The sequence below is a fragment of the Miniopterus schreibersii genome (assembly GCF_964146895.1).
Source record: "Miniopterus schreibersii genome assembly, chromosome: 16".
NCBI classification, from domain to species: domain Eukaryota; kingdom Metazoa; phylum Chordata; class Mammalia; order Chiroptera; family Miniopteridae; genus Miniopterus; species Miniopterus schreibersii.
Genome location: NC_138116.1, coordinates 36,250,185 through 36,262,350, shown reverse-complemented (window position 1 = coordinate 36,262,350; position 12,166 = coordinate 36,250,185). Strand labels below are relative to the sequence as shown.

At 47.3% G+C, this 12,166-nt stretch overlaps 3 protein-coding genes across 12 annotated transcripts in view; 1 reads left to right on the top strand and 2 right to left on the bottom strand.

The window, feature by feature from the left end:
• NAA38 (N-alpha-acetyltransferase 38, NatC auxiliary subunit) overlaps nucleotides 1-11,992 on the top strand; it is a 24,535-nt gene extending 12,543 nt beyond the window's left edge. For 2 of the 9 annotated variants that reach the window (XM_081161694.1, XM_081161695.1), the window contains exons 3-6: nucleotides 8,806-9,063; nucleotides 9,630-9,894; nucleotides 10,085-10,268; nucleotides 10,434-10,592. In XM_081161694.1, coding sequence (XP_081017820.1) covers nucleotides 9,814-9,894; nucleotides 10,085-10,268; nucleotides 10,434-10,546 — 378 coding nt within the window. In that variant the 5' untranslated portion in view covers nucleotides 8,806-9,063; nucleotides 9,630-9,813 and the 3' untranslated portion in view covers nucleotides 10,547-10,592. The other 7 variants (XM_081161692.1, XM_081161693.1, XR_014000513.1 and 4 more) reach the window with 7 other exon arrangements.
• Nucleotides 7,705-9,349, bottom strand: CYB5D1 (cytochrome b5 domain containing 1; the record flags this gene model as incomplete). Of its 2 annotated transcripts, XM_081161683.1 has the most annotated exons (4): nucleotides 7,705-7,935; nucleotides 8,494-8,712; nucleotides 8,845-8,921; nucleotides 9,018-9,349. In XM_081161683.1, 4 exons carry the CDS (start codon nucleotides 9,175-9,177, stop codon nucleotides 7,705-7,707), a joined length of 687 nt encoding a protein of 228 aa, XP_081017809.1. The 2 variants fall into 2 exon arrangements, with proteins under 2 accessions (XP_081017809.1, XP_081017808.1); XM_081161682.1 differs by having other exon boundaries at nucleotides 8,845-9,177.
• Nucleotides 11,199-12,166, bottom strand: TMEM88 (transmembrane protein 88). The gene is made up of 2 exons (XM_081161698.1): nucleotides 11,948-12,166; nucleotides 11,199-11,855 (listed from the first exon to the last, which is right to left on the bottom strand). Exons 1-2 carry the CDS (start codon nucleotides 12,155-12,157, stop codon nucleotides 11,586-11,588), a joined length of 480 nt encoding a protein of 159 aa, XP_081017824.1. The 5' UTR covers nucleotides 12,158-12,166; the 3' UTR covers nucleotides 11,199-11,585.

Below are 12,166 nucleotides of genomic sequence, written 5' to 3'. Positions count from 1 at the left end.
ACTGAAAGGATCAGGAAAGACTTCCCTGAGAAAGTACCATTTAAGCAAAGACTTTAAGCAGCAGGAGTTGGCCAAATGATGAGTGGAGATTGGAGTGTTCTATGCAGAGGAACAGCATGTGAGAAGGCCCTGCCAGAAAGGTGCTTGGGGGAATTTCAGAAACTTTAAGGTCATTGTGGGAGATGAGCCTGGAAGAGCCAAATCATCGCCTTGTGGACAATAATAAGGGTGTCCCTACATCCTCTTAAGAGAAGTAGGAAGCATTGGCAGACTTTAAATAGGAGAACTTTAAAAGCTTCCCTGGGCCCTAGCAGGTTTTGCTCAGTGGTTAGAGCATCAGCCGGAGGACTGAAGTGTCTCAGATTCAATCCTGGCCAAGGGTACATACCTTGGTTGCAGGCTTGATCTCTGGCCCTGGTTCTGGCTCATGCAGGAGGCAACCAATCGATGTCTCTCTCACATCAATGTCCCCCCCCCCCCCCCACAGCCCCCTCTCTTCTACTTTCTCTGTAAAGCAATGGAAAAATATCCTTGGGTGAGGATTAACCCTTTGCGGTCGTATGTCTGCTCTCAGCCACCACAGCAAGGAACCGTATGAATCTTAACTCCATTCATGTATCAGTTCATAATTTCTCTGAAAGCTCTTAAGTGTTTAAGTGACCTTGTCACGAACCAAAACATTGCCCCGACATTGCATGTTATGTATCACTGCTCTTTCAATGGAAATTAATTCCAACCAGTACGACACCCATGTCCAAATTTAATACGACCGCAAAGGGTTAAAAAAAAAAAAAAGCTTCCCTGGCTGTTGTGTATAAGTGGAAGCAAGATGACTCTAAACTGTAAGCTTCTTGAGAGCAGAAATTGTGTCATTAATTAGTGTATCCACAGAGTCCAGCACTGCATGACAGCAGATGCTCAGTATTATATTAATAAATTGAATAAATGTGTGGTGGGGCCAGGATTCCCACTTAGGTTTTCAAAAAAGGCTCTACTCAAGTATCAACCCCCACCTCCCACATACAACCCTTCAAAGACCACTTCATCCATACCCAAGATGAATTGGATATCCCTCCTTTGCCTCCAATGCATCTTGTTGATTGTATTTTCCAAAAATGGCCATAATAAAATCTAACATCTAGCATGCTCTTATTACAAACTACCTTTGAGACTCTTCCCACTGAGAAATGAGGTCTAATTTCCTTTCCTTGGATTTGAGGTGAGGTCATAAAAGGTGATTCAGCTTCCTCCTGGTTCTCTTGGGATACTTCCTCTTGGAACCCAGCCACCATGTTATGAGGGAGCCCATCATGCCCTGCATAGAGGCCTACATGGAAAAGAACCCATAGCCAGCATCAACTTGCCAGCCATGTGAGTGAGCCATTTTGAAAACGAATCCTCCAGCTTCCAGCAGTCCACCCAGTTGACACCTTTTGGAGTGGAAATAAACTATCCCCACTGAACCCTGCCCAAATTACAGATTCATTAGCAAAATAAATGGTGGTGATTGTTTTAAGACATTAAGTCTTGAGATGGTTTTGTTAATCAGGGATAGGTAACTGGAACAGCATCCTATGCTTACCATGTAGGGAGGTGGTACAATTCAGCAGTTAAGTGGGTGGCCTATGACTGTCTTGAGTCAAAGCTCACCTCTGCTACTCACTAGTTGTATTACCTTTGGCAAGTTACTTAACCTCTCCGTACTTCAATTTCCTTCTTTTTTTCAGTGTAAATAAAAATAGTAATTAAGTTTGTTGTGAGGATTAAGTGATAATGCAGATCTACAGGTAATACAGAGCATCTTTTAAAATATATCTTTATTGATTTCAGAGAGAGATTTGAAACATCAATGATGAAAGGATCATCATTGATCGGCTGCCTCCTGCATGCCCCAGACTGGGGATCTGGCCACAACCCGGGCATGTGCTCTGACCCGGAATCAAACCTCGATCTCCTGGATCCTAGGTCAGTGCTCAACCTCTGAGCCACACTCACCCGGGCATTATAGAGCAGCAATCTTTGTAGTCATCTCAGACAAGCCTCTGATCAACCATCCTCATGTGATTCCAGTTTTTTGTCTTGATAGTACTTGATTTGTATATGTGTGTGTATATATGTATATGTGTGTTTACATATATATGTATATATACATACATATACAACTATAGCATATAGCTTACAGTACTGTCTGAAATGACCTTATCTACTTGTTTATTGTTTCCCGACCAGAGTATAAGTTCCAGTCAAGCAGGAACCTTGCCTGCCCCTTTCGCTGCAGCATTCCCAGTATGTGGAACAGTGCCTGGTGCAAAGTGCTTAATAACTTTTTTGTTAATGCATGAATAAAAGCACATTCACACTTGTGGAAGACATCACTAGTTCCTACCTACTATCCATTCTCTCCTTCCACAGTAGTGGACCCTGCTTTTGTTGTGAATGTCAATATAAAATACTGTCCCAAATTCCATTGCAGCTAAGGGTTGTTGTGTAATGCATTTCCTATCAATGAAACAGAGTTCTACTAAGGATGTCTGGGAAATGTTTACTTGATATAGGCATTGCCCTTTCTTCCTTCTTCTTTTCCTCCTTCCTGCCCACAATACAGGCTAGAAGTAGATCAGCCCAAAAGACCATAAACTTGAGAACAAAAACAGGACCTACCTGAGACATTAATGAACTATCTAATGGACTCACTACACCACAAACATTCTATGTGAGGAAAACTTAACCCCTTGTAGTTAAGCCCCAGCAGTCAGCCTTCTGTTACTTGCAACCAAATACATTCTCAACTGATACACTATGGTGGAGTAATATCTACCCCTCTAGACTGTTTATTAAGGGCAAGGGAATATTTTCTCTTCCTTACTATTCTGTAGGACTAGAAGAATTTATCAGCACAAATGTTACTATTCAGGTCTCTTCAGCTTTCTCCAAATAGTGAGAGTGGGCAAGTAGCAGGGGACACCACATTATCTGAATCTATCTGGCTCCTGAGTTCAGACATTTTATTTTATTTTTAAATATATCTTTATTGATTTCAGAGAGAGGAAAGGAGAGGGAGAGAGATAGAAACATCAATAATGAGAGAGTCATTGATTGAGCCTGCAACCCGGGCATGTGCCCTGACCGGGAATTGAACCCGGATTGCCTGGATACTAGGTCAACGCTCAACCACTGAGCCATGCCCGGATGGGTGTGTGTTCAGACATTTTAAATAGTGGGGGTTACAGGTACCATTCAATCCTAAAACCACCATGTATTTATTGTACTCTTGGTCAGGCATTATATGACTGTTGGGGATACAGAGATGATTAAGTCAGATGAGTAAGTCAGATGATTGAGGGTGGATGCCCAAGTTCCCACTAAACATTAAGCTCCCAAAGGGCAGGAGCTGAGCTGTTCCCAGAAGGATTTAATTCTAGCAGTCTCTCTACCATCTTGTTCCTCATCTCAACCTACTTTACCTCTGACCCCACTTTAGTGGTTTCACTTCACTTACTCCCATTTGCCAGCTTTTTCAGAGTGTTTCCCACCCTAGTCAGTTTGGCTCAGTGGTTAAAGCCTCTGCCTGAGGACTGAAGGGTCCTGGGTTCGATTCTGGCCAAGGGCACCCACCTCAGTTGTAGATCCAATCCCTGGCCCTGGTTGGGGTGTGTTCTTTTACATCGTTTCTCTCTCTCTCTTTCCCATCCACTCTCTCTGAAAAGCAATGGGAAAAATATCCTCGGGTGAGGATAAAAAAAGAAAAGTGTTTCCCATGTGCCTAGAATACCCAGTACGTGGACTGCATATCTATTTGTATTTTGAATGCCTAATCTTTGACTTACAAGATTATTCAGGTTTCAGATTTGTGTACTTTCTGTACAACTAAATCTCCATGCTGGTCCATCATAAAGTGGCTGTTCTCCCAATATGAAACAACACCTATGTGGTTTACCTAAACTCAGCTGTGGGAGCTGAGTGCATTAACCTGATCCTAATGTCATGACTGGGTGTTGTGGTTATAAGCCCAAATGATAGATCCCTTCACTCAGCTCCAAGGTACATCCAGATCAGAATTTAAGACAGTAGTAAAATGTTTCAGACTAATCATAAACTTTGCCCCAAAGGTTTCTTTAGGAATTGCTACCATGGGAACACAGGTGTAACAAGCGCCAGGAATCCTGGGATCACACTGTATTGTCACCTTTGACATTTTACTTTTGAGGGTCTTTAAATTATTTGTGTGTGTGTGTGTGTGTGTGTGTGTGTGTATGCTATTCAGGGGCAGGGAGGTGGGCCAGTTTGAGAAACTGATGGAAATGATAGCACCTTTCTTCAAAATAATACACATCTGCACACACACACACACACACAATATTTAGAAACCATTTCTGCAGGTCCAGGTTAATAATCCATTTGTGATTTGCCATGAAGATGGAAGCTTAATACAATAACTTGGTCCTTTATGAGGTAGTATGTTCATTTACCTTTCATGTGTGTGTTTTATCCATTGAGCAGGCAAGCTTCCTGCAAGGAACATTAAAAACAAAAACAAAACACACCAAGAAAAACTTATTACCTCTAGTGATGTGTGTATATAGGGACTGAGGCTTGTGGGAAATATTTGAATATTTGCCAGTTGAGTCCTTTGAAGCCGCTGTGATTTACTGTGGACAGGCAGCTTTCAATATTCTGCCACCCCATCTCCCTCCAAAACAAAAGAGATTACTACAAGAGGACTTGGACCCTACACTCATGTTCTATTTACTTTCTAGGTTTTAGGCCAAGGCATTATTTACATATTACTTATGCAAATATCCAGTCTTGGATATTTAGGAAACAAAGTAGTACCTAGTGGAAAGCTTTATAGCCCCCCTACCCAAAACAGTAAATATTAATAAATGAATATACTCTATTATCTTAAAAACCTGTGGTTTTCATTCCTTCCATAGCTCCATCCTCACCCCATACACACCCACACCTGCAATCAGATCCTCTACTTACCCATGAATTTTATTTCTTTTTGTGTGGTTTTTTTGGTTAACCCTCATCGGAGGATATTTTTTCTATTGATTTTTTGAGAGAGTGGAAGGGAGGGAAACATCAATTGATCCGTTGCCTCCTGCCCATGCCTATCAGGCAGAGGGTCAAACCTGCAATCCATGTACATGCCCTTGCCTGGGAATGGAACTCATAACCCTTCGGTGTGCCGGTTGATGCTCTAACCACATAACCACACCAATTAGGGCAGAATTTTATTTCTCAAACTACATTTCTTTCCTGGCATGTGCTTGTGGAAAAAACTAAACACAGGAATAAACCTAATGCTAATAGAATAGTGGCCTTGTAGTTTTTCCTTTTTTTCAGATCATTCCCTCCCACCTATAAATTTCAACAGGGCCATCTTTAATCCTAACCTCTTTAGAACTTGAAAGTTTTCCCCACTGCAGTCCCCTGACTCTGTAGGCAGTTACAGCCACCCAGTGGCCATCTGGGGAAGTGACAGATTGCCCCAAAAATCTCTGGTGAGAGGAAGAACCTCATGGGATAGTTTTTGGTTTTGGATCTATGGGAGCAAGGAAAGAGAAACCTGTGGATAGGGACTATAGCACAGGATCCAGACGTCCTATTTCTTGGTACCACCTTGAATCTCATTCACTAGTTGTTATAGGTAAATAAATTCACTTTACATTTTAATTCATTCAATCAAAATTATTGAGTAGCAACTCTGTGCTTAACACTGGGAATACAGGAGGAAACAAGATGGACACGATCTCTGCCCTTATGAGTTACAATCTAGCAGCCAGCCAGCCAGCCAATTACATCCAAAATTGGAACACAGAGGTGATGATAGCTTGGAAAAAAGAAGATGGATTCCAGAGATATTTAGGAGTTAGAGTCTCCTTGGAGAGTGACTGGATGTGTGAAGAGAGGGATGTGTTTCTGGCAACAAGTACTGAAATAGGAGACTCTGGAAGAGGGACAGATCCCTTAGGCACAGGCCCTGAGGATGGCACAGGCCCACAGCAACAACATATTTTGGTTTTCAAATAGTTTAGGGTTTGACAGAGCAAACAAACCACACACAAAACAATTGCAGAGTTGATTAAACATCAAAACAATTCAGATAATTCATGGACTCCTGCATTACATGGGACTGAAAGAAGCCCTCAATCTCAGTGTGTTTAGGTACTGCTGAAGCCAATACCAATGTTTCCACCTTTGTCCATGCATTTCATAGTCAGCCCTTCAAAAAACTCCTACGCAGCCCACCCAGTGTCTCACAGGGGCTGTCTTCCTCTGCTCTGGGCCCTGGTGCCCCATGTCAGGTGGATGCACTATCCCCTCCTTGCTTCTTTTTTGCCTGCTACTGTCAGGAAATTCACCTGTTATTCTCATTCTCCTCCCTTCCTTAGGTTAAATGGAATCAAATCTGGTGGTTCTCTTTTGGTCAACAGGAGTTTTGATTTACTTAGCTCCTCTCCTTTTAAACAAATGTTTCTATTGATTTCAGAAATGAAGGGAGAGAGAGAAAAACATCAATGATGAGAATCATTGATTGGCTGCCTCCTGCACAACCCCCTACTGGGGATCGAGCCTGCAACCTGGGCATGTGCCCTGACCAGGAGTCGAACTGTGATCTCCTAGTTCATGGCTTTAGTTCCTCTCTTTACATTACCCTTGTCAAGCCCCTGTCTTCCTCATATTCCCTAAGAGGCACAGGCCCATCATGAATATACTGTGCCATTTGCCTCCCTTTTGCTCCACTCTCCAAAGTGCCCCACTCTGAAGGCCCTTTCCCAGCTCTAGTTTTTCCTGGAATCAGTATATACCTACCTGTTTGCCTTGAAAAAGTCAGAAGAAAAATTCTGCCATGCGATTAACCATGAAGTAGCCTCAATAGTTTTTGCTCAGCTGATACTTAACCTCACTGCCTCCTGTCTGCTCCTGCTAACTCCCTTCCAGAGATAGTAACTGCCGAAAAAGCAGCTGACTGCACAATAGGCCTACAGGTTCCCATTGCATAATGAGCCTTCACAATGAAAAGAACATGGGCTTTGGAAATGGGCAGACTTGGGTTTACATCCTGTTTACTAACTAGTATGCCTTCTATTAAATCTTGTTAAACTTCAAAAGACTTATCTGTAAAATAGTAGTTATGGGTAGTTATATTAAACAGGGTGTATAAAGTTCATAGTATAATGTCTAACCTGAATTACCTGGTAACCATTCACTTCCTTTCTTCCCCTTGGGTTTCAGCTGCCAAATACTATTCAGAAGGGAGATTAGCCAGTTTTGTATGGCCAATGATAGGCATTTCCTATTCCTGTCTTTGTAAACACCATCTTCCTGCAGCTATCCCATTTCCATCACTGCCAAAAAAGCTGTTCCATCCCTCATCCCTGTGTAGGAATTCTTTCTCTTATCAAAAAGTTCTGCTTGAGTTATCTGACTAGCCTCTTCTATATCTCCCTAATCCAAGATACTTTGTCTTTTTGTATCATTTTAAAAAATTAACTTCTAGCATTCTAACTTTCTCAGAGTAAATTATAATGGACCTGGAAAATAGGACCTTATACTTCAGAAGGGCATGGGAACCATAGGCCAGTTCCCAGAGTAGACTGCAGGTCCCCCCCCCCCCAATCTCTTTTCCTATAGGGTACAGAAACAGCCAAATTCAAAATATGTCTTGAGTCTACATAAGCATATATCTCTCTTTTCCTATAGCTCTGTGAGGTCATCATTGAAGTAGAGCAATATTGCAGGTGTGTGGAGTGTACCATCCATATTGAGATAGTCAAATTCTTCCTCCTCATCTCGGATCCCATTCTCTTCCAAGGTATATTCCATGTTCAGAGTCTTCCCTTCATATTTCCATGTGTAGCTGGCAGCATGTGCGTTATAGGGGAGATAGCGGTGTAGGATTTCCCACATTGATTCCAGGGTCCCCACCTGGAAAACACAAAAGCACCCCACTCCCAGAATTCTGTGTAGAACATATAAACACACATCCATTCCAAGCAAAGGCCAAGAGCCCAAACTGTGAGCTGGGATTAGAGTACCTCCCTTGGCAGACAGCTTCAGGCACTCCACAGTCCCAGAAATGAAGCTGGAACTCTAGCATGCAATGAATGGCTCTAAAGTCCTACCTGTCTTTGTGGCAACCACTTCGAATAGATGGCCCTAAAGGGTCAAAGTCACTGCTGGTAACTTCATCCCCACAATAGACTATTAAGAGTACAATCGCAAATTGCTGTCCAAAACACAGCATGTAAGCATTTCCAAGGACCACCAGCACCAAGATACATGAACTGCTGCCCTGAGCTTATAAGAGTCTGTTGTACCCTGCCACTCCTGGGGACCTAGGTGGTCTGCTTTCCTCGCTTGCACCTAAAAGGGGAGAAAATACAGCTTCCACCGTTTTTGGAGAGCTGATGACCTAAAAATCTGTTTGGAGGTTTGCTGGGATTTCCAATTCCCTCTAACCTTCCCCTAGACAGCAGTTCTCACCTCCAGTGTGTGCTCCTGGGACGTGAGCGTGTTAATGATACGGATGTTCCGGGTCTTAGCGGACAGCCGCCCCACTTGATAGCGCGACCCCTGCCACCAGGGCTTTCCGAAATCATTGGCCCAGTCGGAACGGGGCAGTTGAGGTGGGACGTGAAGAAAGCGGCCCCGGGGGGTGCGGTATCTCTGGGAACCGGTCAGCGGATCTATGTGCTTGCGGATCTTAAAAGCAGGGTTTGGGGGAGTGGGGTGGGAGCAGTCATTATCTCGGGCTCTGGCTAGCCTTTGCTTTTCCTCCCCATTCCCTCTTTCCAGCGCTCCTCCGCCCCGCCCCCGACACCGGGAAGAACTCACGTCTCTGGTCTTTGGATCAAACCAGTGGCTGATGTCCTGACCCGCAACTTCCAGGATGGGTTTCAGCAGCAGATCTCCTGGGAAGGAGCAGCGGCCGTCAATTCTAGCCGCCCAAGAACCAGGCGCCCCCAAACACCACCACCCCCGAAGCTGACCCACAGTGTGGCACTTACCTTTGTACTCTTGTGCCAACGGCGTTAGGTCGTATACGTATCCCAGGTAAGACACCCAGAGGTCTTCTGGCTGGTTGTGTTGGGCCACCTCAACCGGCGTGAAATACCGACGCTGGAAATACTCAAAGTCTGGCCCGGCAACTAGGCCCCGGCGTGGCATGGCTCTTGCTCTATTGGCCGCCAGCTCCTTTAAGTTTCTTCCTGCCTCCTAAGCAGGCGCTCATTACTACATCTTTACTCATCCCGGAGCTAAGGCGAGAGCGTTTATCCGCTGACATGGAAACCATTGTCCTTTTTCAGCCACCTTCTACAGAGATCAAACGCTGGGGGGCGAAGAGCGGCGTGGGCTCATGGGAAACGTAGTCTGATTCCCTCTTTCAAGTAATTGAGTTACGCCCTCAGGAGTTACGGAGTGAAAGCGAACACACTTAATTCACAGTGGCCTGGGCTACAGGGGATATTTAGGGCAGGCTTTCTGGCGAGGCAGAAAAACAAGGGGAGTTGTGCGATTATTAAAAACTATATTCTTGCTAAATTCCAGGATTCTTAAAGAATATGTAAAAAAAATTAAGTAAAATTTCTCGCGATATCTTAATACATCCGGCATAATAGAACTCAGTGAGCCACAGCGCTGGAAAGTGGAAGCTCGCGAGATCTCTGCAGTTGCCGAGGAGACTAGGAGAAGGAGAGGTGATCTCGCGAAAGAAAAGCTGCCGGAAGAGCTCGCGAGATCTCAGACCACCGGACCCGAAAGGTTCTTAGGGAGTTGAAGGGCCTGGAGGAGGCCCCGGAACAAATGGCTGGAGCTGGACCGACCATGCTGCTACGAGAGGAGAATGGCTGTTGCAGCCGGCGTCAAAGCAGCTCCAGCGCTGGGGTTAGCTTGGGCTCGGGTTCCGAGATTGAGGGGCAGTCGGGGAGCAAGATGGGGGGATGGAGGGGGAACTGCAGCTCCCGGCAGCCTCTAGGATTAGTGAGAACGCCCCGCGGGCTGTCGGGAGCTGTGGTTCCGTGGGCGGGGAGCAGCTTGGGCGGTGCGGTCTGAGCGCGTGTGCTGCTCCGCGCAGGACTCAGACGGGGAGCGCGAGGACTCTCCGGCTGCGCGCGCCCGGCAGCAGCTGGAGGCGCTACTCAACAAGACTATGCGCATTCGCATGACAGATGGACGGACACTGGTTGGCTGCTTCCTCTGCACCGACCGCGACTGCAATGTTATCCTAGGGTCCGCGCAGGAGTTCCTCAAGCCTTCGGGTCAGTGCTTGGGGAATGCACCGCCTCGGAATGCAGTGGAGCCTCAGGGCATTTCCCTTTTAGTGCCTGGATGCACCCCTTATTTTGGGGGGCTAGAAGTCGTGGCTCAAAAGGGGCGGGACCGACGCTAGCCTACCTTCCTGATGTTCTGACCCTTCTTTCCAGATTCCTTCTCTGCTGGGGAACCCCGTGTGCTGGGCCTGGCCATGGTACCCGGACACCACATCGTTTCTATTGAGGTGCAAAGAGAGAGCCTGGCGGGGCCTCCCTATCTCTAACCATGATCGCGCATGCCTTTCAGACTTCATTAAACCTGTAACCCAAGTGGCCTGTGTGTGTGTAGCTGGGATGCCCGGACAGAGATCGCACACCCCACTCCTAGAGGGGAGGTTTATCTTAAGTCGGAAGCACTGTCAACCCTCCTTTCACAACCTGGACGTCCAGGAGTGCCAAAGGTCCCGTCAGGTTCGCGGGTGGAGATAGGGGACAGGCTGAGCTTCGGACCAACAGGCCCCAGGGTGGACCCCTCCATCTTCCCTCCCAGCTGCTGCTCCAGAATTGTGGCGGGAGGGGGTGTCATCCTGCTCCGGAAGGCCCATTGTTTCCCTTCCCGGCCTGGCAACACCGAGTTCCTCTAAGCTGGGGTCAGAGAACGGGCTCAGGTCCCCAAGGGGAGCAGGGCAGGCGACAAAGTCCAGGCCCCCTCCACTCTATTGATGAGGAGGTGACTTTGGGGTCAGGGACAGAGCTCGAGTCTGGCCGGGAAGAACAGGCTAATGCGATAAGGGAAGGCCAAGAGGCTGAAGGATGCTCCCGTCTGCACACTTGAGCCACACAACCCCCTCCCATGTTGTTTTCTTCTTCTGGGCACCGAGCTGTATTGATAGTATTTGTACCACCCCTCTGTTCACAGGAACCAGGAAGTACGTTCAGTTAATTCTTTATTAACGTGTGTGATCACTCCTTCCCCTCCAACCTCACCCGCCAGCCCCTAAATACTAGAAGAGCTGCACCGGAAAAGGAGGGCACCAGCGAGGTTCAGTTGTCCTATTCACAAGATGGGGGTGGGGTGTATGTGCAGGGTCCAGCCCAGATATTCGGGATTCAGATATGGGTAGTGAAAAGAAAGGGTTTTTCTGGGGTGTGGCGAATTTTCACCAGCATTGGGTCCACAGATGTTGCAGTTCGCCAAGGGGTTGCTAGGACCGGCTTAAGCAGGGATGGGGGCAGGGTAGGTCGGGAGACCCCCAGATTTTAAGTCCTTGGGCTGACCGAAAGTGAGGGTAGTCGTCGGGGTGGTTCTTGACTCGAGGGTCCTCAAACCCATACCTTTCCAGATGTGGGAACTGTGTGGGACCCTGGCGAGGCCCGGATTTGCCGCAGCTGTGGGGGGCGCCGGCGCCGATAGAGGGCTCGGCTGTAGGGCACGAGGCAGTCGGCTAGGTGGAGGCGCAGGCAGAGGCGGCGGTAGCTGGCAAGGGCAAGGACGAGCAGCGGCACGAGGAGCAGGAATCCGGTGACCAGCAGGGCCGTGAAGCCCGGGTCCCTCAGGTGTGCGGTGCAAGGGGGTGCCTGGGAACGCAGGAACTGTAGAAGAGGTGTCAGGCCCAAGCCCAAGCGGGTAGAAGTTGACCCCCCCTCACCCATACTCACAGGCATACCCTGGGGCACCCGCTCACCTGGGAGTGGCAGAGGAAGCCGAAGCCTAGCATGGTGACAGCAGGTAGCAGGATGGTCCCCAGTACCAGCGCCAGCAAGAGAAGATTGAAGGCAGCCACCAGCAGATTCTGGGCGGTGACCAGCACAGCGCAGGCCCAGCAGTCCAGGGGGTCCCGGGGCTCTGGGCCACCGCTGGGAACCGGTCTCTGCGCCCCGAGGACATCCGCCATGGCCTGCCT